At 44.9% G+C, this 26322-nt stretch overlaps 1 protein-coding gene across 2 annotated transcripts in view; it reads right to left on the reverse strand.

The window, feature by feature from the left end:
- GALNT14 (polypeptide N-acetylgalactosaminyltransferase 14) overlaps positions 1 to 26322 on the reverse strand; it is a 137081-nt gene that overhangs the window by 75755 nt on the left and 35004 nt on the right. Inside the window, exon 2 of one of the 2 annotated variants that reach the window (XM_038751704.1) lies at positions 15096 to 15167. The exons of the other annotated variant lie outside the window; for it this stretch is intronic. Within the exon in view, the coding sequence (XP_038607632.1) occupies positions 15096 to 15167 (72 nt within the window). The remainder of the gene's footprint in view (positions 1 to 15095; positions 15168 to 26322) is intronic. 2 annotated transcript variants of the gene reach the window in all.

A 26322-nucleotide genomic window follows, 5' to 3' on the forward strand; every position in this document is an offset into this window, starting at 1 on the left:
TGCTCAATAAATAATGATTGAATGAATAGTAAGCACTTAACAAATACCAACATTATTATTATTATGACCACTCGAGGCGGCGCTCACTCGCTCCGTTTGTCCAATCTTACCTAATCCCGTCTCCAAGATGGGCCAGATGCCCAGGGAAGTGAGCTGCCTTATACTCTGATTAAGAATGGAGTATTGTATCCCAAACCCTCACAGCTCAATGCAGCTCTTTCTCTGAGGTGCTTCTCAGATGTCCCAGGCAAAGCCTTGATGTATCTTATGATAATAGTAGAATTTGTTAAGTGCTTACTTGGTGTCAATCACTGTACTAAGCGCAGGGATAAATTCAAGATAATCGAGTCCAACATGGGGCTCACAGTCTAAGTAGGAGGGAGAACAGGAATTGAATCCCTTTTTCGCAGATGAGGAAACGGAGGCAAAGAGAAGGTAAGTGACTCGTCCAAGGTCATGCAGCAGGTGAGTGGCAGAGCCGGGATTAGGACCAAGGTCCTCTCTACTCCCAGGGCCGTGCTCTTTCCATTAGGCCATATTGCTTCTTGTTCCAGCCTAGCTCTTAGTGCAGTGCTTGGCAAATAGTAAGTGCATTATTATTGATATTATTACTGTTATTGTCAGTATTCATTCAATCACATTTACTGAGCACCTACTGTGTGCAGAGCACTGTACTAAGTACTTGGGAGAATAGAATACAACAATAAACAGACACATTTCCTACCCACAACGAGCTTACAGTCTAGAGGACTGTACTTCCCCAGCCAGGTCGAACAAGAAAGGAAAATTATAATCTGCTGCCACGACCAAGTCTTAGAACAGTGTTTCACACATAGTAAGCGCTTAACAATTACCATTAAAAATGGGAAACCAGAAAAAAAATAGGAGGAAGTGAAAACTTTGAGACAAATATAAATGATCAGGAGAGAGACAGGAAAAATTGAGAAGATATTTAGAAACTCCTGTGGAAAGCAGAGCCCGCTCCATTCACTAACCTCAGACAAGTGTCAACACACTGCCAACCGGAGCTAAATGCCAGCTGCCTGCACAGGACCACCCATCGCCCATGGAGACAATTAAAATTTCACCTCTGACAAAAGGAGAAAGGGAAGCTACTCCTTCCTTTCTATTTCTTAAAATACAACAACAGGAAACTTTAGACTGTAAGCTCCTTGAGAGCAGGGAACATGCTAACAATATCCAACTCCGTTACATTGTACTTCCCAAAGCGTTTAGTACAATGCTCTCCACACAGGAAAAGCTCAATAAATACAATTCACTGGTTGAATGGAAACTCAGTTCTCACAGGAGCAGATGTTCCTCCTGTTCTCATTGGGTCTTCTTTCCCAGAGAAGTAAAATCCATACCCAGCTCCCTGGAGCTCAGCTGTTGGTAGACTCCCCACATTCCTCACAATCCAGGCCTAGAGACAAGGGGATCTTGCATTCTGCTCTGGAGGTAAGAGACAGTCTTGGACCCCAAGAGATAGGGCGGAACCAAAGAAATGGATAACTGCCCCCTGGATTGTGGGCTACCTGCATCTTCTACCCCAGTGGACAGACCTAAGGGCAAAGCCACACTGGAGTCACTGAAAAAGAGGCCACTCGATTCAATTAAAAGGCAACCACTTTAAAAAGGATTACAAAGGGAAAAAAATGGATTTAATTATCAGTTTTGCTGCTGTGAACTGACGAACCCACGGCTACATAGAGACTAATGGCTTAATATGTCGTTAAACAAAGGATGAGACATTCGAGTGAGTAATAAGAGCATCTGTACTCATACTGATGAGGGTAAAATTACATTCACTACAACCCTCAGGCTTCAGGGCATTCACTCCATCCCTTGACTGAGGTCAGGCTAAAATTTCCCTCCAGTCCTCCCCAGCAGTTTCCCAGAGGCCAGAGAAAGAGCGAGAGTCTGATGGGGGTTCTGTTTATTGTTGTATTGTACTTTCCCAAGTGCTTAGTACAGTGCTTGGCACGCAGTAAATGCTTAATAAATACGATTGAATGGATGAATTAAATGCTTGGGGCTCAGCAATACTGGGAGGGAAAGGCAAGATGCAAAAGGGAGTGGGAGAAGAAGAAAGGAGGGCTTAGTCAGGGAAGGCCTCGGAGCAGATGTGTCTTCAATCAGACTTTGAAGGTGGGGAGACTAATTGTCTGTCGGATATGAGGAGGGAAGTCTTCCACGCCAGGGGCAGGATGTGGGCGAGAGATTGGTGGTGAAATAGACAAGATCGAGGTACAGTGAGAAAGTTGACATTAGAAGAGTGACCTGTGTGGGCTGGGTTGTAGTAGGAGAGTAGCGAGTTGAGGTAGGAGGGGGCAAGGTGATTGAATGCTTTAAAGTCGATGGTAAGGCATTTCTGTTTTTTGCAGAGGTGGATGGGCAACCACCGGAGGTTCTTGAGGAGTGGGGAACCATGAACTGAACGGTTTTTTTAGAAAAACGATCTGGGCAGCAGAATGAAGTATGGACCGGAGTGGGGAGAGACAGGAGCCTGGGAGGTCAGCCAGGAGGCGGATACGGTAATCAAGGTGGGATAGGAAAAGTGATTGAATTAACGTGGTAGCAATTTGGATGGAAAGGAAAGGGCAGATTTTAGTGATGTTGTGAAAGATGAACCAATACGATTTCATGATGCATTGAATATGTGGGTTGAATGAGAGCGAGGAGTCGAGGATAGAGCCAAGGGTACGGGCTTGTGAGACAGGAAGGATAGTGGTGCCATCTACGATGATGGGAAAGTTACAGGGAGGACAGATTTGGGTGGGAAGATAAGGGGTGTGTTTTGGACATGTTAAGTCTGAGGTGGCGGCAGGATACCCAAGTAGAGATCTAATAAATGAAGTGATTTATAACATCTAATTTAAAGATATGCATACAAGTGTTATAGGGTTGGGGTGAATATCGAATGTCCAGGTTTTATAAGGAACTGGGGCACAGAGAATTTAAGTGACTTGCCCAAGGTTACGTAGCAGATAAGTGACAGAGCCAGGATTACAACCCAGATCCCTCTGTGAGCTCATCCACTGGACCACCTCACCTTTCTGTTCTTTAGGCTGCTTTCCAAGTGTTTCAAAGAGTGTTACGATACCGAATTATTTATTTATATTAACGTCCGTCTCCCCCTCCAGACTGGAAGTTCCTTGTGGGCAAGGAATACATTGGCCAACTCTGTTGTACTCTCTCAGGCTCTTAGTGCAGGGTTCTACACACAGTAAGCGCTCAATAAATACCATTGATAATGATGATGGTGAGGCCTGACAGCAGGGCTCCATGCTCAGTAACTTGTAACTGCTTTCTGAGCCCCCTGAACAATTTAACATTCTAATAACTTTGGAGATGAGAGCAATGTCCACCCAACCAAGTCTTGGGTTGCGAGAGTCGCTTAGCCACCCAACTGGGTGATGTTTCCTCAGGCCATCCAGAAAGGTCCATTACTGAGTGGACTTAAAACAAGAATTCAGCTTCCTAAAGGCAGGATTTGGTTCAATTAAGCCCATTGGAAGGCTTTATAACTGCTTGCTATGAACAGTTTGACTTAGTGGCCACAGCAGGGGCCTAGGAGTTAAAGGGCTGGAGTTCTAATCCCAGTTCAGCCACTTGCCCACTCTGTGATGGTGAGCAAATCCCTTAAACTGCTCTGTGCCTCAGTTTCCTCAACTGTAAAATGGAGATTAAATATCTGTTCTGCCTCCCCCTTTAGACTGTGATCCCCATGTAGCACAGGGCTGGTGTCTGAACTGATGATCTTATTTCTACCCCAGCAATGGGGTGCATATTAAGCACTTAAACACCACAATCCTTCTTATTTTGACCCTTACCCTCAGGAAGCAAGGTGATACACCCCACTCCCATTTCCAGCCCCAAGCTGAACTCTTCCAGCTCATTCCCATGTCTTGGCTCTGCATAAAAATAATAATGATGGTACTTTTTAAGTGCTTACTATGTTCCAGGCACTGTACCAAGCACTGGGTTGGCTACAAGCAAATCAGGTTGGATACAGTCCCTGTTCCATGGGTGGCTCACAGTCTCGATCTCCATTTTACAGGTGAGGTAAGTGAGGCCCAGAGAAATGAAGTGATTTGCCCAAGATCACACAGCAGACAAGTGGTGGAGTCAGGATTAGAACCCATGAGCTTCTGACGTCTGTGCTCTCTCCACTATGCCATGCTGCTTCTCTGTGTAATAATAATATTAACAATGGCATTTATTAAGCATTTACTATGTGCAAAGCACTGTTGTAAGCACTGGGAGGTTACAAGGTGATCAGGTTGTCCCATGGGGGGCTCACAGTCTTAAACCCCATTTTGCAGATGAGGTAACTGAGGCCCAGAGAAGGGAAGTGACTTGCCCAAAGTCACACAGCTGACAGTTGGCAGAGCTGGGATTTGAACCCCAGACCTCTGACTCCAAAGCCCGGGCTCTTTCCACTGAGCCACGCTGCTTCTCTAGATGTGTAGCCATCTGGCTTCGGCCCTCCCCCTCCCCTGCATGAGAGGCGGTCCAGTGGGGAGAAATGGGCTTTCCGGCTGCTTGCACAATTCTGAAAAGGCAATTACATGCTTGTTACTCCTCTCGAGGAATGAAACGCGTGTCCCGTGCGACCCGTCTCCCTTCCCCGGTACACAGTCCCTTATCTCAGCCACTCGCTCCCTCCTGCCAGCCAGTGCTGTCAGAAATGTAAGGCTGGGCTCTTAATCACCTGCCAATGGTCTGGGGTTGGGGATGCGGGGGGGAGACAGTCCTCAGCTTGGAGCCGAAAGGAAAGATGTGAGGAAGAGTGGAGAGAGCCGACAGTGACTGGAGCACACGGAGATAGATGGGTTGGGGAAAGAAGAGGAGGAGGAGGAAGAGGAAGAAAAGGAGGAGAAGGAGGAGGAGGAGGGGGAGGAGGAGGAGGGGGAGAAGGTGGAGGAAGAGAATGAGGAGGAAGAGGAGAGAAGGGGGACGGAGGAGGAGGAGAAGGAGGAGGAGGAGGGTGAAGATGAGGAGGAGGAGGTGAGGAGGAGGAAGAGGAGGAAGATGAGGAGGAGGACAAGGAGGAGGAGGAGGAAGAGGATGAGGAGGAGAAGAAGGAAGAGGAGGAGGATGAGGACGAGGGACGAGGATGAGGAGGATAGCCTGAATAGCCATTTGCTGCACTGATGGCTGGTCATAATAATAATAATAATAATAATGGCATTTGTTAAGCACTTACTATGTGCAAAGCACTGTCCTAAGCACTGGGGAGATACAAGGTGATCGGGTTGTCCCATGGGGGGCTCACAGTCTTAATCCCCATTTTACAGATGGGGGAACTGAGGCACAGAGAAGTTAAGTGACTTGCCCAAAGTCACACACCTGACAAGTGGCAGAACTGGGATTTGAACCCATGACCTCTGACTCCAAAGCCCGGGCTCTTTCCACTGAGCCACACTGCTTCTCTGCCATGGTCATGGCAAAGCAGCATTTGTTAAGCAAATACTCGGTGTTGAATACTGTACTAAGCTCTAAAATCATTCAGTATCTACCAACTCTGATACACTGTGGTATAATAGAGAAGCAGTGTGGCCTAGTGGATAGAGCCTAGGCCTGGGAATCAGAAGGACCTGGATTCTAATCTCCGCTCCGCTATTTGTCAGCTGTGTGACCTTGGGCAAGGCATTTAACATCTCTGTGCCTCAGTTACCTCATCTGTAAAATGGGGATTAAGACAACAAAATGCAGTACTGACACTGCCAAACATCAGCAGTCATTGTGACTAGTGTACACAACTTTACACCAACCCACACAAAAAACAAAATGCAGTATTGATATTGAGAAATATGAGCAGTCTTTATGACGTGTACAGAACTTTACACTAACCCAATAAAAACACAAAAACCCACAGATGGTTTCTATGCTTTGATTGCAGATTTAGCCTCAAAGTGAATGCCCCAAAGGGGCTGGGTTAATTTGACTTATCTATCACAACACACCAGAGGTCATGGTGGAAATTGGGAAGCAAAATGACTTAGCTTTTTAGTAGTAGATAATGGATTTCTTCATATTATATTTTACCAAAACCATAACATTATCCACAGGGCCTCATAATTTGTTTCAAGCAGTGCAAGACATGGATGAGGTAACCGAGGCCCAGAGAATTCATTCATTCAATCGTATTTATTGAGCGCTTACTGTGTGCAGAGCATTGTACTAAGCACATGGAAAGTACAATTCGGCAACATATAGAGGCAGTCCCTAACCAATAACGGGCTCACATTCTAGAAGGCGGAGAAGTGAAACGACTTGCCCAAGGTTATATAGCAGATAAGTGGTGGAGCCGGGACTAAAACCCACGACCTTCTGACTCCCAAACCCGTCCTCTATGATCCTGCAATATTTATGAAGAATCTATGCTATGATCCTTCAATATTTGATAGTGCTTACTATGCAGCATGCACTGTTCTAAGCACTGGGGTAGCTACAAGCTTATCAGGTTGGACACAGTCCCTGTCCCACATGGTGCTCACAGTCTCGGTAGGAGGGAATAGGATTTAATCCCCATTTTACAAATGAGGAAACTGAGGCATAATTTAAGTGACTTTTCCAAGGTCACACAGCAGACAGGTGGCAGAGCCAGGATTAGAATCCTGAAGCCTCTGACCCTGTGGCCATGCTGCTTTTCTGTAATCAATCAATCATATTTATTGAACGCTTACTGTGTGCAGAGAACTGTCCTAAGCGTTTGGAAGAGTATGATGAAACAGAGTTGGTAGACAGGCTTCCCGCCCACAAGGAGATTACAGGCTGGAAGGGGAGACAGACAGTAATATAAATAAATAAATTACAGATGTGAACGTAAAGTGATGTGGGACTGAGGGAAGGGTGTATAAAGGGAGGAAATCCAAGTGCAAAGGAGAAGCAGAAGGGAGTGGGAGAAGAGGAAATGAGGGTTTAATCAGGAAGGCTTCTTGGAGAAGATGTGCTGGAGTTTGCCCTCATGGGGACCCATAATAGGAAAATATCGCTTAGAGACCTAGGGCCGTGATAATGGCTCTTTAAGGTCTGAGGCAGCCCTGGTCAAAGTCTCTGCCTTGACTTTTTTTAAATTTCCTCTTTATATTATTTTGTCCATTCCCCTGGGCCAAATACAAGCTTCCTCCTCCCGGTATTATTGCTGTTATTATTCTTTTTAATTTTTGTGTGAAGATTCCCTGGCTGAGTTCCAAGTTGGAGTATTACCTCCCCCACACCCGCTACAGCATCCTGTTGCTTTTAATTGGATACGGAATTCCAGACTAACCATGGTGTGTGTCTGTGAGCTGCCAGTGGGGATGCCTGGCTCCACATCAGAGGTGGCTGAAGCCTGACCATTTCTTCTGGGAGAGAAAAACGTTTGGATGCCGAGGAAGAGATCTGAATCTAGGGAGGTCAGATCTTAAATAAGTTATACAATAGGAACCCAGTACAGAGAAACGGGATGTAGATGAACACACACATACTTCTGTCATTAGGATGGACTACCACTGCCTGGGGGTGGAGAAGGAGCCAGAAAATTTCTCAAGAGAAAGGAGAGGAGAGGCCTAGCACGGGCCTGAGAGGCAGAGGACCTAAATTCTAATCTCAGTTCCACCATATGCCTGCTGTGAGACCTTGGGCAAATCATTTAATTTCTCTGTGTTCTAGTTTCCTGGCCAACATGGGTGCTAGGATGCTTGGATGGTGATTTTCTACCCCTTTAGACTGTAAACTTCTTGTGGGCAGGAAATGTGTCTGTTTATTGTTGTATCGTACTCTCCCAAGGATTTAGTACAGTGTTCTGCACCCAGCAAGTGCTCAATAAATATGAATGAATGAATTTATTGAGCACCTTCTTTGCACAGACCATTGTACTAAGCACTTGGGAGAGCGCCATAGAGTTAGGAAGGCACAATCCCCGCCTCCAAGATGCCTACAGTCTAGTACTTCCCAAATGCTTAGTACAGTGCTCTGCACACAGTAAGCGGTCAATAAATATGATTTAATGAATGAATGAATAGTGGGGGAAATGTACACAAAATAATTACAGGACAATAGTAGCTGGCTGTGTGGAAGTAAAACCAATCAATCAATCCATGGTATTTATTGAGTGCTTGCTAAGTGCACAGCATCATACTAAGCGCTTGGGAGAGTATAATACAGCAGAGTTGGCAGACTTGTTCCCAATAAGTGCTTTAATTAATTAATTCATTCAGTCAATCGTATTTATTGAGAGCTTACTGTGTGCAGAGCACTGTACTAAGCACTTGGGAAGTACAAGTTGGCAACATACAGAGACGGTCCCTACCCAACAGCAGGCTCACAGTCTAGAAGGGGGAGACAGACAACAAAACAAAACATATTAACAAAATTAAATAAATAGAATAAATAGGTACAAGTAAAATAAATAGAGTAATAAATATGTACAAACATATATACAGGTATGATAGCATAGGCAAGTCTCTGTGGATGGGCTCAGTGAAAGTTTAAGTGAGATGGTGGTATAGAAGTGCTGAGGTGATATTTGGGACCCAGGGAGAAGAGAAATTAAGCAGGAAAGGAGGCAGGGTTTCAGAAGAGGAGAACTGTGATCAGATGGATGTGAAGCGGGACGGACTTCCAGGCAAGAAGTAGGGCATGACTTTGGACCAATGCTTCAGTCCATCCTTCCACAACCAACACTCACCTCAACTGTCCTTTGGTCTGTAGCTGTTGCCTCTATTCACAGAACAGACCCCAGCTGCTAGACTTTCAACGGCGCTATTCGAAAGAGAAGGGACCATTTGGAATCAAACCGAGCCATTTAAAGGAGAGAAACCACACAGAATTTAATGGATCTCAATTCACAATTTCACAACATTCGTCGCAGAATCATATTATCGCTATTTCTGCTATTAAGCGGTTTGTATTATATCTGTGGTTTTGATTATTGTCCTAATGCCTAGGCTATGGCTGCACGGTAAACGGAAAAACACAATGAATTTTTGAGGTCTGCTGCAGGGCGTTCATGATTACTGCACATCTCTGGAATGTCATTTTTTTTTTAACACCTTCAAGGCTCGAGGCTATCGCTGCTGCTGTAATTTAAGGTTGCATATTAGGAAAGAGTGATTGTTCCATGGGAGGGCTAGCTACTTCCAAGATCAATTTATGGGAGGTGGGTTTTCTGGAAATGCATAGGCTGCAAATTGCAGTTTGACTAAAAAGACCCCCCAGAGCTAGATCCTACTGCAGAAAGTCAGGGTGACATACAAAACAGCCAGTGACTTTGGGTGGTCTGATTTATAGAAAAGACTGCCCATTTGCAACCATCTTACTTCACCACGACTCTTGGGATCCTTTTAACCTCAAACTCTTGGCTCACTGAGAGACTGGCTACCGCCCCTGTTTCCATTTCACAGGTGGGGAAACTGAGGCCGAGGATCAGGGGAATTGTCTCGCTAAGGGCTGTAAGCTTGTTGTAGGTAAAGATGTCTGTTATGTTGTTCTATTACCCTCTCCCAAGTGCTTAGTACAGTGCTCTGCACTAATGACTGACTGATTTAGGGTTGATCTGGAGTGGCCATGGTCAGAACTTCTGTCCGCCAGTGGTTTACTGCACTGAATCCCTAATTGACTCTTTACTGAGGTTCAGTTATGCTCTGGGTGGGGAGGTAAAGGGGGGAGTCCCTGGCCTAACCAAGACCCAAGGAAGAACCAGACCTGAAGAGCATAGATGGAAACAATTCTTTTCACTTCTCATTAATTCCGTCGGTCCCCAGTATACCATGTCAGAAACACTCTCCCTTTATCGTAAATATGCAAAGCTCCTGGAGTCGGCAGGAAAGGGGGGATAAAACACCCCGGATTATTTACGAGCCTCTGGCTTCAGCACCTGAGCTTTATTTGCCTAATGAAGGACCGGGGCCAGCCATTAACAACGGGATTTATTTGCCTCTGGGAGCAGAAGACACAAGGATGAGAAGGTGTAAATATGACAAATATACAGACTCGGTTAAGATGGTTTTTCCATGGGCTCACATGCTAAATAGCTATCGCTTCAGGCTGATGGATCTGCCAGGTTCATAAAAGCTACTTTCTCGGAAGGAACCTTAGGTTTTGTCTGTAGGGCGGGGGGAATGCAGAGGGAGAGTCGAAGATCTCTACTGAGGAAGAGATTCATGGCCCCTCGCCGCTGTAGGGCTGGCTGGGTACCAGGCAAGAGAAGAGGAAGGATAAGACACTGACCTCCAATTGCAAAGGCATTTATGGCTTGGGCTCACATTCTCTCAATCTTGCGGGCTTTTACCCCCACGTCTTGGGTAGGACAATTTACAGGATCTCAGAGAGAAAATCAGGCCCTGAGTGAGGTGAGTGCCATCCAGGAAACACATGTCCACTGTTTCCCCGGGTTCTGCCATTTGCTTGCTGTGTGACCTTGGGAAGGTCATTTAACTTCTCTGTGCCTCCGTTTCCTCTGTAAAATGGGGATTCTCCCTCCTATTTAGACTGTGAGCCCCATGTGGGACAGGGACTGTGCCGAATCTGATTATCTTGTAATTTAACCCAATGCTTAGAACAGTGCTTGAGACATAGCAAGTGCTTAACAAATATTATTATTATTCATGAATTAAATCATATGTACTGTTATTTGTTATTATCATTATTACTACACATTTTTCCAAGTTCAAAGATGGAGGGTCTATAATTCAGACCCCTGGGCTTTGTTCAAAATCACTTGGAGCCTGAAGAACAGCCTGCCATCTTTTCCTTGTCCTCTCCCACTCATTAATTCTGTTTCAGTTCCTCCTCACTGTTCCCACCTCCTCCTCACTGCTCCACATCTCTGGAGGCCAAGAAAAACATTTAGTGCTATTTACTGAGCACTTATTCATTCATTCATTGTCGTACTTATTGAGCGCTTACTGTGTGCAGAGCACTGTACTAAGTGCTTGGGAAGTGCAAGTCGTCAACACTTTCTGTCTGCAGAGAACTCCACTAAGCCCTCAGGAGGGTACAGTACAGCAGAGTTGGTGGACACATTCCCTGCCCACAAGGAGTTTACAATCTAGAGAGGGCATCTCCAATCACCAACTGTGCTTATGGAGTGCCAGTCAGGGGCAGAACACAGAGCTGGGTATGGGAAAGGTGCTTAATCCTGCAGTATTCTTCTCCCCACCTCCCCTCAACACCCAAATTCCATTGAAAACCTCCCAGAACGGAAAGAGGAAAGGAAAGGAGTAAATTCATTTCTTTCAGCTCACTATCTGATTTTCTTTTAGCCTAGACTGATTTCTTTCAAACCTAGAGAATGGTATTTCAAGAAAGCTGTGTTAGACTCTTACTGCTAATAGCTTTCCCAATTTCTGGGAGGTCAAGTGCATTAGGAATTACTCTTAAGGGCAGAGAAATGACTGAAACACTGTATAGACACACACACACACCACACTTACACATAAAATTTTATTTTCCTCTCTTCCCCCTCAGGTGGTGGTCATCAGAGTGAGTGCTTTCTTCCTGCTCCAACTGCTCTTTTTCAGTCTCTCAGGGACACTGCAGACCTATGAAGGTCACCCCAGCCGTTCCAACACAAGAAGAAAAGAAGACCCAGTCCCACTCTGGATTCATGTGAGCACTCATATCTGCCCATCCTTTGCCCAATGCTCAAGGGAGGGCTGACATAGGGAGAGGAGTTTAGAAGATCTCAGTGCAGGGTGGAATCAATGTGTCTCCAGGAACAAGAACCAGTCTAGTCCATGATGCCTCTGATCCAGGCCATTCATTCCACTACCCAGGTTAAGGAAGAGGGAGAAGAGCACAGGCATGAGTGTCAGAAGGACCTGGGTTCTAATCCAGGCTCTGCCACTTGTCTGCTATGGGCAAGTTGCTTCACTTCACTGGGTGTCAGTTACCTCTTCTGGAAAATGGGGATTAAGAGTGTGAGCCCCATGTGGGATAGGGACTGTGTCCAACTTGATTAACTTGTATCCAACAGTGCTTGGCACAAAATGAGCACTTAACAAGTACCATAATTAGTATTATTATCATTATTACTATTATTATTACCACCCACATCATGTGAACGATGTAGACTTCTGAATTAGAGAAAGAGGGAGGGTAAAAGTTGCTGCTCAGAAAGGACCTTTTTTACGTGCCACCTAATTTGTACTTGTCAGAGATCCCAGTCTTAAGCATAGGAACTTTGGGATCTCAAGGCTTTTTGTTTCCCAAACTGGATGGGACTCTCAACTCTGCCACAAATTCCTTCCACAAGCAGCATTTCGCCACCAGTGACTTCCCGGAAGCCTCTTCAGTTCAAAGGCTAGTGTCCCCCTTAGTGCTCTCCTCTGACTGGCTGGCTGGCTGTCATCAGGAACAGTGAAGAAACACTGTGGCCTAGTAATAATAATAATAATGGTATTTGTTAAGCACTTACTATGTGCAAAGCACTGTTCTAAGCACTGGGGAGGATACAAGGTGATCAGATTGTCTCATGTGGGGCTCACAGTCTTCACCCCCATTTTACAGATGAGGTAACTGAGGCCCAGAGAAGTGAAGTGACTTGCCCAAAGTCACACAGCTGACAGTTGGCGGAGCCGGGATTTGAACCCATGGCCTCTGACTCCCAAGCCCGGGCTCTTTCCATTGAGCCACACCGCTTCTCTAGAAAGCTGCTTCTCTAGTAGAAAGGGCACATACCTGGGAGCCCCACTTGGTTACCGTATGACCTTGAGCAAGTCATTTAAATTCCCTGTGCCTCAGTTCTCTCATCTGTAAAGCAGGGATTGAATCTGGGAGCCCCATTTAGGACCTCGATTGTGTCCAACCTGATTAGCTTGCATCTACTCCAGCGCTTAGTACAGTGCCTGGCACAGATTAAGCGCTTAACGGATACCTTAAACAAAAACAGCAACAAAGAAAATGTGGGGACTGACATAACCAGAAGCATCACTCACCCCCTTGAAACTTCAATCCAATTTTTAGGCTTCTCATCCCTCTTGGATTCCCAGTCAATCAACTGAAGCCACCTGAAACCATGACTGAGTGGGTTTTCATGATTATTTGCAGTTTGGCTTTCCTCTAGATTTCAAAGGGTTTTTTTGCCACCCTAATATATCGTACTCATTTTTGTATGCCCCTCTCCCCCCCCCCCCCTCCCATTAGCTTCCTGTACCCAAGGGCATCTTCAGGCAATTTAGACATATTCAGCTACAGACCAGCATCGTTCTGAGTGTCCAAATGTTCTTCGGCTTTACTGACGGGTCCTCGCGCAATGTAATGGGAGGGGATGAGTCTCCCCGCTCTCAACTCTCCCAGAAATGATGACTTTGAATCACTATCATCATCACCTGAAAACACTGAAATCGAGTCACCACGGGCTACAGCAAGGGGAACAAGAGGAAAAAATCTGTAAGCAAGAGAACATCACCAGGGGACCTGAAACTTTTGGCTGCCTTTCAGGCTTGGCTACAAGGATGAAATCATCACCACGGGGAAGGAGGAGATCATGTTGGGAAAATCCTAGTATCTGCCAAGACAAAGACCCACCTCCTCCTCCCCTAACCCCCATCCACTTCCCTAGAAGGTCAATATAATGACAACTCCTTGAAGGAAGTTGAGCCTGTTTAATACCTAGCACAGAGTGATTCTATGCTTCAGTCAATCAGTCATGTTTAATAAGGACTTACTGTGGGCAAAGCAGTGTCCAAAGCACTTGGGAGAGTACGATGGAACAGAGTTGGTAGGCAAGTTCTCTTTCCACAAGGAGCTTACCACATCCTTTAGGAATGGTCTTAGTTTCTATCTATGGGCTTTGAGATCTGTTTTGCTGTGCAGTTCAAAAAAATATGCAACTGTTATTTTCAAATTGATTATTACAACTGAAAAGAACCAGGAATGTGTCTGTTGTTACACTGTACTCTCCCATGTGCTTAGCACAGTGCTCTGCACACAGTAAGTGCTCAATCAATGCAATCGACTGACTGACTGGTCTAATAGAGAGAACATAGGCCTGGGAGTGAGAGGACCTGGGTTCTAATCCTGACTCTTCCACATGTCTTCTGTGTGACATTGGGCAAACCACTTGACTTCTCTGTGCCTCAGGTATCTCAACTGTAAAATAATAATAATGGCATTTGAGTCTGGATCCCAAGGTGCGGTGCATATACACCATGGCCCGTGGGTAAATTCTTGAAGAAAAATATTCCACAGTCCCATTATTCAATGAGATATTCGCACAGGACAAAGCTCAGGATAGCACTGACCACTTCTATTTCCAGACTGTAAGCTCGTTGTTGGCAGGGAATGTGTCGGCTTATTGTTATATTGAACTCTCCCAAGAGCTTATTACAGTGCTTTGCACACAGTAAGCACTCAATAAATACAACTGAATGAGTAATGCCTGCACTGTTCCCAGCTAAAATGAGGATTAAGACTGAGAACCCCTGTGGGACATGGACTGTGTCCAAACTAATTAGCACGTGTCTACTCCAGTGCTTAGTACAGTGCTCTGCAAGTAGTAAGCGCTCAATAAATAGCATTGATTGATGGATTGACTGATCGATTGATTATATATAGTTTTCTCATCTGTAAAACATGGATTCAGTGTCCTCCCTCCCCTCTTATACTGTGATCCCCATGTGGAACAGGGTCTGTCCCCAATCTGATTGTATCATGCTTAGTACTCTGCTTGTATAGAGCACTTAAATACCACAATTATTACTACTATTTTTATTACGTGCCTGATAACCACACCACAGTTCAGCAATCACTCCTACATTGTGTACTCCATGGAGACTACCCTTTGCTGCACTATTGCATTTGCTCCTTAGTGCCTAGCCCCGTTTTTATTTCTCCCACTCTGTCTCCCCCTTCTAGACTGTGAGCCCACTGTTGGGTAGGGACTGTCTCTATATGTTGCCAATTTGTACTTCCCAAGCGCTTAGTACAGTGCTCTGCACATAGTAAGCGCTCAATAAATACGATTGATGATGAATGAATGAATATAGCTGTGACACCAGAGAGAAGACCAGAAGTCATATCCAGATCCTGGGGCCATTTGGGTAGTATCAACTATGAACCAAACCCAGCAATGAATGGCGAGGCGGAATTTCCCAAACTGCCACCTTGGAACTCAGTTCGCTGACACAGTTTTTCATGGCAGCACAGCTTCTCTGCAGGAGGGAATCATGCAACAGCTGTGTGGACAACCAGAAAGAGCAGAAATAAGACCGTTAAAAACCCTGCATGGTATGGTCTCAAATAACATGACACAGTATCCGCACTGCTCAGACAGGCAGTCAGTTAGTTAATCATATTTATTAAGTGCTTACCGTGTGCAGAACACCTTACTAAACACTTGGAAGAGTACGATACAACAATGTAACAGACATATTCCCTGCCCACAGTGAGCTTCCTGTATCGAGGGGGAGACAAGACATTAATATAAATATTAGGGGAAGCAGCGTGGCCCAGTGGAACGAGCACGAGCTTTGGAGTCAGAGTTCATGGGTTCAAATCCTGGCTCTGCCAATTGTCAGCTGTGTGACTTTGGGCAAGTCACTTAACTTCTCTGTGCCTCAGTTACCTCATCTGTAAAATGGGGATTAAGACTGTGAGTCCCCTGTGGGACAACCTGATCACCTTGTAACCTCCCCAGAGCTTAGAACAGTGCATTGCACATAGTAAGTGCTTAATAAATGCCATTATTATTATTATAAATAAATAAATTGCAGAGATGGATATAAGTGCTGTGAAGCTGGGAGAGGGGATGAATAAAGGGAGCAAGTCAGGGTGACACAGAAGGGAGTTGAAGAGAAGGAAAGGAGGGAAGGCCTCTTGGAGGAGATGTGCTTTCAGTGAGACTTTGAAGGCAGGGGGAGTCATTGTCCGTTGGATTTGAGGAAGGAGGACGTGCCAACCCAGAGGTGGGATGTAGGCGATAGGTCGGCACTGAGATAGAAGAGTTGGAGGAGGGTAATAATTGAAGCGGTCAATCACTGGGATTTACTGCATGCAGACCACTGTACTAAACAGGGAGAAAGGTTAGGCAGGTTAGGCACTTCCCCCTCCTCCTTTCCAGCCCCGAGGAGAAGCAGTGGCTTTTTAAGAGGCTACAGGATGTCTCCACCCTGTCACTCTCAATTAGGAGGAGATGACTCCGTGCGCTCATTTACGGAGACGGGACTGACAGTTCCCCAACGAGCTGCTCACGCTCCAGGCTGATGGGCCCTGTTTCCCGACACAACACGTCAGCTCTTCCCTGCGCTCGGGCTTGCAGAGAAAGCAGCGGCTGGGGAAACAGTTCCCTGGGTCCCTCTGAAAATCTCCAGCGTGTTTCCAAGGGGCCAACTCAGCCGGACTTCCTTAGGGCCGGGAGGGAGGGGGGCAGTCCAGATGGCTCAGCTCTCGGGTTTCAGGGGGAGTCGACAGAGCTGGCAGACAGGCACAGCTGCTGCTTTGTTTCAGGCACCACTGGGTAAGGCCCAAAGTCTGCCCTGCTGCCCAGCTTTGGGCAGGGATTAGCCGAGAGCCAAGGAGGGAGGCCGCGGCTGGAAGCTTTTATGTTGGGCTTTCTGGAGAGAAGCAGCATGGTTTAGTGGCAAGAGTGGGCTTGGGAGTCAGAGGTCGTGGGTTCTAATCCCGGCTCCGACACTTGTCTGCTGTGTGACCTTGGACAAGTCACTAAACTACTCTGGGCCTCCGTTACCTCCTCTGTAAAATGAGGATTAAGACTGTGAGTCCCATGTGGGACAACCTGATAACCTTGTATCTACCCCAATACTTAGAACAGTGTGTGGCACATAATAAGTGCTTAACAAATACCATCATCATCATTATTATAATTATTATTATTATTAACAGGCCGAAGGCGAGACTAAGAGAAGACCCCATCAGGGTAGACATGCACATGACCTGGAAGCTGGAGGGTTTTTTCTTTATCTTTTATGGGTTTTTTTGTTTTTATGGTATTTTTAAGCACTTACTATGTTCCCTTTATTCTTCCATTCATTCATTCAATAGTATTCATAATAATAGTAGTGGTATTTGTTAAGCGCTTACTATGTGCCAGGCACTGTACTAAGCGCTGGGGTGGATGCAAGCAAATAATAATAATAATGGCATTTGTTAAGCGCTTACTATGTGCAAAACACTGTTCTAAGCGCTGGGGGGAGATACAAGGTGATCAGGTTGTCCCACGGGGGGCTCACAGTCTTAGTCCCCATTTTACAGATGAGGGAACTGAGGCTCAGAGAAGTTAAGTGACTTACCCAAGGTCACACAGTAGTAAATCGGGTTGGACACAGTCTCTGTCCCATGTGGGGCTCACAGTCTCAATCCCCATTTTACAGATGAGGTACCTGAGGCCCAGACAAGTGAAGCGACTTGCCCAAGGTCACACAGCAAACAAGTGGCAGAGCCGGGATTAGAACCCAGGTACTACTGACTCGCAGGCCCGTGCTCTACCCATTAGGTCACACTGCTTCTCATGGAGGTTTAGGTCCCTTTCAGCCCAGCGATTCTGCAAAACTGATCCAGTTCAGTCTGGAGAGAGGTGGAGAACCAGTGTGGCCCAGTGGAGAGATCATGGGGCTGGGAGTCAGGACACTGGAGTTCTAGCCCTGTTCCAGTACCTACCTACTGTGTTACCTTGGACCAGTCACTTAATTCTTCTGTGCCTCAGTTTCCTTATCTATAAAATGGGGATCAAGTAGCTGCTTTCTCTTTCTCCCTTAGACTCTGAACCCTGTGTGAGACAGAGACTGTGTGCAACATTAATCACATTATGTCAATTTATCAATCAATGGTATGTCTTGAATGTTTACTGTGTGCAGAGGTCTGTACTGAGCACTTGAGAGAATACAACAGATAATAATAATGATGATAATAATAATAATAATGGCATTTTTAAGCACTTAATATGTGCAAAGCATTGTTCTAAGCGCTGGGGAGGTTACAAGGTGATCAGGTTGTCCCATGGGGGGCTCACAGTCTTAATTCCCATTTTACAGATGAGGTAACTGAGGCCCAGAGAAGTTAAGTAACTTGCCAAAAGTCACAAAGCTGACAGTTGGCAGACCCGGGATTTGAACCCATGGCCCCTGACTCCAAAGCCCATGCTCTTTCCACTGAGCCACACTGCTTCTGCCTACAATGAGTTTACAGTGTAAAATGGGAGATTATATCTACTGCATTGCTAGGCACATAGCAAGTGCTGAACAAGTACCCCAATTATTATTATTATTATTATTATCTTTATTATTATTGTTGTTATTACTTCCAGTTTAAATCACTCCTTATACAGACATGTGATTCTATGAAAATAGCTCTAATAAGTCACATTTCCCAAAGCTTTTCAATCATTCTGAATATCACACAGTCTGATGACACTGACAATGTTTGGGTGTTTTATTGGGTTTTGCATGGTATTTGTTAAGGGCCTGTTCCATGCTAGGCATTGTACTAAGCTCTGGGGTAGATACAGCTAATCAGGTTAAACCCAGTCCCTACTCCACATGGGGCTCACAGTCAATCCCCATTTGACATATGAGGTAACTGAGGCCCAGAAAAGTATCTCTCCCAAGGTCACACAGCAGACATGTGGCAGAGTCGGGATTAAAACCCAGGTCCTCTGACTCTCACGCCTGTGCTCTTTCCCCTACGCCACACTGCTTCTCAATGAGCGGAAGAGTTTTCATCCCCAAGAGCCCAGGAGACAGCATTTCCCCCATTTCACAGACAGGAAAATCAAGCCCCTTAAAAGGAGAGCAGATTTCCTCTTAGTAATGGCAAAAGCCAGTAGTGATTTCAGTAAGGACAGATGTTCCATATTTTTTCAGGGAATTTCACAATAGACAATGTGAGGCAACCCACAGGATAAAGGACAGAGTTCATTCCCCAAAAAGAAGTAGCAAAGGGAACCAGAACCCAAGAGGAAGAGGGTTGGGAGAGTGATATCTGAAAGAAAGAGTTGATGAGGCAGAGAGGAGTGCTTCCCCACTCCCTTGCTCTTTGAGCAGGCTACTTCAGGCCCCAAGAAGCAAGTCACTTCTGGGATCTTAAGACTGACATCGATCAATCAGTCAATCGCATTGATTGAGAGCTCACAGTGTGCAGAATACCATACTAAGCGACTGGAAGAGTATGACACAACAACATCAAAGATATATTCCCTGCCCACAACGAGCTTACAGTCTAGAAGGGAGACAGACATTGATATAAATAAATTACGGATATGTACATAATTGCTGTGGGCCCGGGGGATGGTGGTTAGTAAAGGGAGCAGGTCAAGTCGGAGCAGAAGGGAGTGGGGAAAGAAGAAATGAGGGCTTAGTCAGGGAAGGCCTCTTGGAAGAGATGTGCCTTCAGTAAGGCTTTGAAGGGGGAGAGGGTGACTGTCTGGCCGATATGAAAAGGGAGGGCATTCCAGGCCAGAGGCACGATTGGGCGAGAGGTCGGTGGTGAGATAGATGAGAAGGAGGTACAGTGAGTAGGTTGGCATTAGAGGGGTGAAGTGAGTGGGCTGGGTTGTAATAATAATAATAATGATGGCATTTATTAAGCGCTTACTATGTGTAAAGCATTGTTCTAAGAGCTGGGGAGGTTACAAAATGATCAGGTTGTCCCACAGTGGGCTCACAGTCTTCATCCCTATTTTACAGATGAGGTAACTGAGGCCTGGAGAAGTTAATTGACTTGCCCAAAGTCACACAGCTGATAAGTGGTGGAGCCGGGATTTGAACCCATGACCTCTGACTCTAAAGCCTGGGCTCTTTCCACTGAGCTACGCTGCTTCTCAATCTTGAATGACCTGGGGAGTACTGAACAAATACCATTGATTAATAATAATAAATGATGGCATTTATTAAGCACTTACTATGTGCAAAGCACTGTTCTAAGCGCTGGGGAGGTTACAAGGTGATCAGGTTGTCCCATATGGGGCTCACAGTCTTAATCCCCATTTTACAGATGAGGGAACTGAGGCCCAGAGAAGTGAAGCGACTCGCCCAAAGTCACGCAGCTGACAATTGGCAGAGCCGGGATTTGAACCCACGACTTCTGACTCCAAAGCTCGTGCTCTTTCCACCGAGCCACACTGCTTCTCTGTTGTAACAGGAGAGCAGCAAGGTGAGGTAGGAGATCTTATGGTATTAAAACTCCTTTAAATGGAAATCATTCAGGCTACCAGCCCTCTCTGGAAACCTGAAGTGTCAGCAGCCAGGCAGCTTGTTACTTTCTTTAACTAATGCTTTTCTATTTCTTGCAGAGTAAACAACTTGATTCCATTAGAAGTAGTAAAATATTTACCAAGCATTGAACAATCTGTGCTGGGGAGAGGATGGGTGGAGGGAGGATAGGCAAAGGGGGAAAACTCAGGGTTAGACAGGAGGACAAAGACCAACAGAGACGAAAAGGGCTTCCATCCAGCTAGCACACATTCTGAGAATGCCTCAAATGCTCACGTCTGTGAGGGGGCTGGGCTGGGAAGGAGGGAGCAGAAACAGCAGGTTACAAGCAAAGCCAGTGAGGAAAATGCTACATAGTCACAATTTCAATCAGAAGGCAAGATGCTATGTCCATCGTGATAGAGCACTACGGAGGCAACAGCTAGAAATGAGTACTCCAACTGAAGAACCAGAAGAGCCCATAGCCATGTGCTGGGTAATGCTCCTCACAGTAGAGATGTCACTTGGGTGGAAAAACTGGCAAGATGGGGATGTGATGTTTTCATTCATTCATTCAATCGTATTTATTGAGCGCTTACTGTGTGCAGAGCACTGTACTAAGCACTTGGGAAGTACAAGTCACCAACATATAGAGACGGTCCCTACCCAACAACGGGCTCACAGTCTAGAAGGGGGAGACAGACAACAAAACAAGTAGACAGGTGTAAATACCAACAGAATAGATAAATGGAATTATAGATATATGCAAGTCATTAATAAAATAAATAGAGTAGTAAATATGTACAAATATACACTGGAAGAGGTGATTCAGAAAGGGTCCTGAAGTAGAAGGCTCTGGAATTAGGAGGATCACCTCTGGAATGAGAATGACCCCTTGTCAGAGATCTGACCTCTAGGATGAGGAATAATAATAGAAGCAGCTGTTAAGTGGTGGTGTGGCGTTTAGAACAGTGTTCCAGTGCTTAGAACAGTACTTTGCACATAGTAAGTGCTTAATAAATGCCATTATTATTATTATTATTATGAACACTTATTATGTGCCAGGCACTGTACTAAGCACTGGGGTTGATACAAGATAATCATGTCCAAGTGCTTAGTACAGTGCTCTGCACACAGTAAGCGCTCAATAAATACGATTGAATGAATGAATGAATGAATGGCCATGTCTCGTCCATGTCCTACATAGGGCTCACAGTCTTTGTCCCCATTTTGCAGATGAGGTAACTGAAGCCCAGAGAAGTTAAGTGATTTGCCCAAGGTCACACAGCAGACAAGTGGAGCAGATAGGATTAGGACCAGGTCCTTCTGACGCCAAGACCCGTGCTGTATCCACTACACCACGTTGTTTCCCGTGCTTACTCTGTGCCAAGCACTGGGCTAAGCACTGGGATAGAAATAGGGAATCAGATTGGGCACAGTCCCTGTCTCACACGGGGCTCACGGTCTAAGGGGGCGAGAGGCCAGCCATTGAATCCCCATTTTGCAGATGAGACATCTGAGATACAGAGTAAAAAACTTGTCCAAGTTTCCACACCAGGCAAGTACTTAAACTGGGAGTCTCGTGTGGAACAGGAACACGTCTGACCTGATTATGACATTCAATAATATCTATTAAGCATTTACTGTGTGCAGAGCACTGTACTGAGTGCTTGGGAAAATACAATCCAACAATAAACAGTGACAATCCCTGCCCACAACAAGCTCGCAATCTAGAGGGGGATTAACTTGTGTGTACCCCAGGGCTTAACACAGTGATTGACACAGAATAGGCACTTAAAGATAATGATGATGATGATAGTGATAAAAATAAAGTGGCAGAGCTAGACTTAGAATCCAGCTCTCCTGACTCTCAATCCTGTGCTCCATCCATGAGGCAACACTGCTTCTCAGCAATCCAAACGACAGAGGATGCGATGGTGTGAATAATCTCTTGTGACAGATGGGCTAAACTTGACGGAACAAAAATGACTTGGTGGTCTCAGCCTGGGCCCTCAAGAATCGGTGCCCACATCACACAACTATGCTCTCTCTCAGTGCATTGTATTTAGACACCATCTGCTAAAGGATGGCCTCAAAGCACTTAATGGGCATTCTCTCGTCAACTAAGCCAGCAACCCACAGAGGGACGCAGATGTCCAGCTCCTTCCCCTTCCCACCATTTGACAGTAGGAAAAGCTAGATACAGAAAGACAAACTAATCCGCACTTTTTACCCAACAGAGCATACCTGCAGGAGAGTAATCTTAAGCCAGCTTCCCCGAGTGAAGGATATATGTAACACTGGCAGGAAAACAATCACCTGGAAACTTAGGTTCTCATAATTTCCCCAAGTCCATCAGTGATACTTATGCTTCAAGCCATTTCAAATTGTACTGTACTCTTCCAAGTACTTAGTGCAGTGCTCTGCACATAATAAGTGCTCAATAAATACCACTGATGAACTGATTGAGAAACCAGAAAAATGAGTTCCCACCATTTTCCTAGCCTGGTGATCAAAAGAAAAACTCCCCATCACCTTGAAGGCAGAGAATGTATCTACCTACTCTGTTATACTATCCTCTCCCAAGCGCTTAGTCCAGTGTTCAGTGCAGTAAGTGCTCAATAAATGTCATTAATTTATCACCTACATACAAAGAGGGATTTCTGTGCTTAAAGAAAGGCTCAAATTCTCAGCTGAGGGCAGAATATGAGACATGTGGACCCAGCTGTTGATCTATTATAAGATGGATAACCATAACAAAAGAAGGGGAATAGTATCTGATTCATTAAATAAGAAATGCATCGAGAGCAAATCATAATAACCACCACCACACATGATCTCTAAGCAATTCTACTTCTTTGCCTCTGCCTCTGCCTCTTAAATTAATTGACTCCAACAGTACTGTCTACTGGATCAATGGAAAGAGCACGGACTTTGGAGTCAGAGATCATGGGTTCAAGTCCCGGCTCCACCAATTGTCAGCTGTGTGACTTTGGGCAAGTCACTTAACTACTCTGTGCCTCAGTTACCTCATCTGTAAAATGGGGATTACCGTGGGACAACATGATCACCTTGTAACCTCCACAGCGCTTAGAACAGTGCTTTGCACATAGTAAGTGCTTAATAAATGCCATTATTATTATTATTATTATTATTATTACTACTAGCTGGCCCCAAAGCTAGGTTAAAACCCCATAAACTGCTTGGCAAAGCCACCAGAAAGAGCTAAACTATTCATATGTGTTGTTCTGTTGTGAGCGGTTAATTAGTTTTCTCTGGGGTCTTGAACAAACTTTTGAAGGCTTACTCCACAGAGCTTTGCATGAATGTTTTCCACTCTAAATGACATGGGGTGGAGCTTTTATCAGAAATTAACTGAAATTAATCTGAGGACAATAACTCCCTTGAGGGGCATCAGTCTTAGGCCCGGAAACAAGGAATTTCCATGACAGAGCAAAGAGAAGTGATCAGGAGGTTTAGGTGAGGGGGAATTTAGAAGGGAGACTCAAGTCCTGAGCAAGGAGTACAGTTAGTTGCTTCTCAGAAACTCCTTTGTAAATGATTGATCAATATAATAATAATAACTGTAGTATTTCTTAAGTACTAAGTGCCAAGCATTGTACTAAGCACTAAGGTAGGTACAAGATAATCGGGTGGGATGTAATCTTTATCCCACAAAAGGCTCATAGTCTAAGTAGGACAGAGTGGGATTTAATCCCCAATGTACAGATCAGGTAACTGAGGCAAAGAGAAGTTAAGTGACTTGCCCAAGGTCATACAGTGGGCAAGTGGCGGAGCCAGGATTAGAACCCTGGTCCTCTGACTTCCTAGCCCAAGATTGCTCCACTGGGCCACATTGCTTCCACAATATTTGCTCTGCCAAAGTAGACAGCAAAGCAGGAGGGAAGGACTTCAATCAGTCAATTGTATTTATTGAGCTCTTACTGTGTGCAAAGCACTGTACTATTAGGCACGTTTCCTGGCTCACAGTAAGCGCTTAACAAATACTGTAATTATTATTATCATTTAATAACACAATATTTGTACAATCCCTAGTGCTTTTCCCACCCAAAGTGCTTTTTCGTCATGAATTTCTACAACCTCCCCTACCCACACCGTGAAAAAAGGGAACTGTTATTAACATTGTTTTACAGGTGAGGAAACAGAGTTGGAAAGTTTATGCAACTTAAAACTACCAAGGAAGTCAGAAGCAGAGCAGGGATTACAACTCAGGAAGTTTTAAATCCTGACTCTCAGGCCTTGGATCTGGTCACAAAGTTCTATCATACTGCAAGAAACCTCAGGCTTTTTCTGTAAGCTTGTCATTCATTCATTCAATTGTATTTATTGAGTGCTTACTCTGTGCAGAGCACTGTACTAAACACTTGGGAAGTACAAGTCGGCAACATATAGAGACAGTCCCTACCCAACAGTGGGCTCACAGTCTAGAAGGGGGAGACAGAGAACAAAACAAAACAAAATAAATAGAATAAATATGTACAAATAAAATAAATAGATTAATATGTACAAACATATATACAGGTGCTGAACAGGGAATGTGCCTGTTCATATATTATTATATTGTATAATTAGTATATATTATTATATTGTACTCAAGCGCTTCTACACTGCCCTACACACAATAAGTGCTCAACAAATATGATTGATTTATTCTTCACTCACTGATAATAACAATAATAATGGTATTTGTTAAGTGCTTACTATGTGCCAAGCACTGGGACGGATATAAGCAAATTGGGTTGGACACAGTTCCTGTCCCACATAAGACTCACAGTCTTAATCCCCATTTTACAGATGAGGTTAATAAGACACTGAGAAATGAAGTGACTTGCCCAAGGTCACACACAGCAGACAAGTGGTGGAGCTGGATTAGAACTCAGGTCTTTCTGAATCCCAGGCCCGTGCTCTATCCACTAAACCATGCTGCATTGATCTCTGCCTAGCCCTGACACAGCCCTCGGGATGCAGTCTCAGCAATACCAAGACCCCTAGAATGTACTGCCCTATGTTCAGTGGTTGCTTGGAACAATCCATTCAAAGAGAGATTTCATTCAAATAGAGATGGATTTAACAAAATCACTTTACGGCTAAGCAATAACAAGGGACAGCAGATACATTTCCAAGCTTAATAGGGGAAAGCAAATCCATTCTGAATAAATTGGATCAGCCTCTATGGAACAAGAGGTATCAGTTCATAAAACACTTGCTAACCACTAACTGTCCCATTATTTACTGTTACTAATAGCAACTACTCAAATCTGCGGCGCTCAAATCCGATCGTACCTTTCCAAGGGTTGATTTGCCGTCAACATGAAACTCTGGGTCGCAGTCATCCCCAAATGCACCATAAGCACAAGACCTGGGTGATCTGCTCAAACTAATCTCCCGATTAGCTTCAACAGGGAACTCACAGCGGGGGTGACTTCTCCTCACAAGGGAGCAGGAGGTTGAGGGGTTGAAATGCACCCTTAATCTCGCAGGCACATTTGACTTAGTTAATTAAGCAGTATCTTTCTATGCCTCTCCCTCAGAAAAGAAGTAGTTCTTTTCTTTTACGGGCAGAAGAGGCCAGAATGAGAAGCAGTGTGACTTAGTGGATAAGGCATGGGCCTGGGAATTTGAAGGACTTGGGTTCTAATTTGAGCTCCACCACTCTCTGCTGTGTGACCTTGGGCAAGTCACTTAACTTATCTGTGCCTCAGTTGCCTCATGTAAAACCAGGATTAAGACTGTGAGCCCTATGTGGGACAAGGACTGTGTCCAACTTAATTAGCTTGTATCTACCCCAGCGCCTAGTAGAATGTCTGGCACGTAGTAAGCGCTTAACAAAAAAAAAGGTGTGTTTACAGGGAGAAGGATTCAGTAGATAAAAGGAGAAAGTGGTGAACTCCTCCCCTTTAGGGTCTTCAAGCTAAAAGGTATCTAATGGTCTAGGGAGGTTCACTTAAAATGATGACTGAGCAATACTTTAAAAAGCATGACAACAGATCAAAAGAATAAAGTTAATAGATGACTCAGTAACAAAGAACTAGATAAATCCATAGGCGTGCTAAAGCTAGAGGAAATGGGAATGATGATTTTTGAGGAAGACTTCGAAGGGTGGCATGACAGTTGAGCTGAGGGTTCAGGATTTTGACTGCAAACCTTCCATTTGAAAGAAGAATCC

The sequence above is a fragment of the Tachyglossus aculeatus genome, chromosome 9 (assembly GCF_015852505.1).
Source record: "Tachyglossus aculeatus isolate mTacAcu1 chromosome 9, mTacAcu1.pri, whole genome shotgun sequence".
Classification (NCBI taxonomy): Eukaryota; Metazoa; Chordata; class Mammalia; order Monotremata; family Tachyglossidae; genus Tachyglossus; species Tachyglossus aculeatus.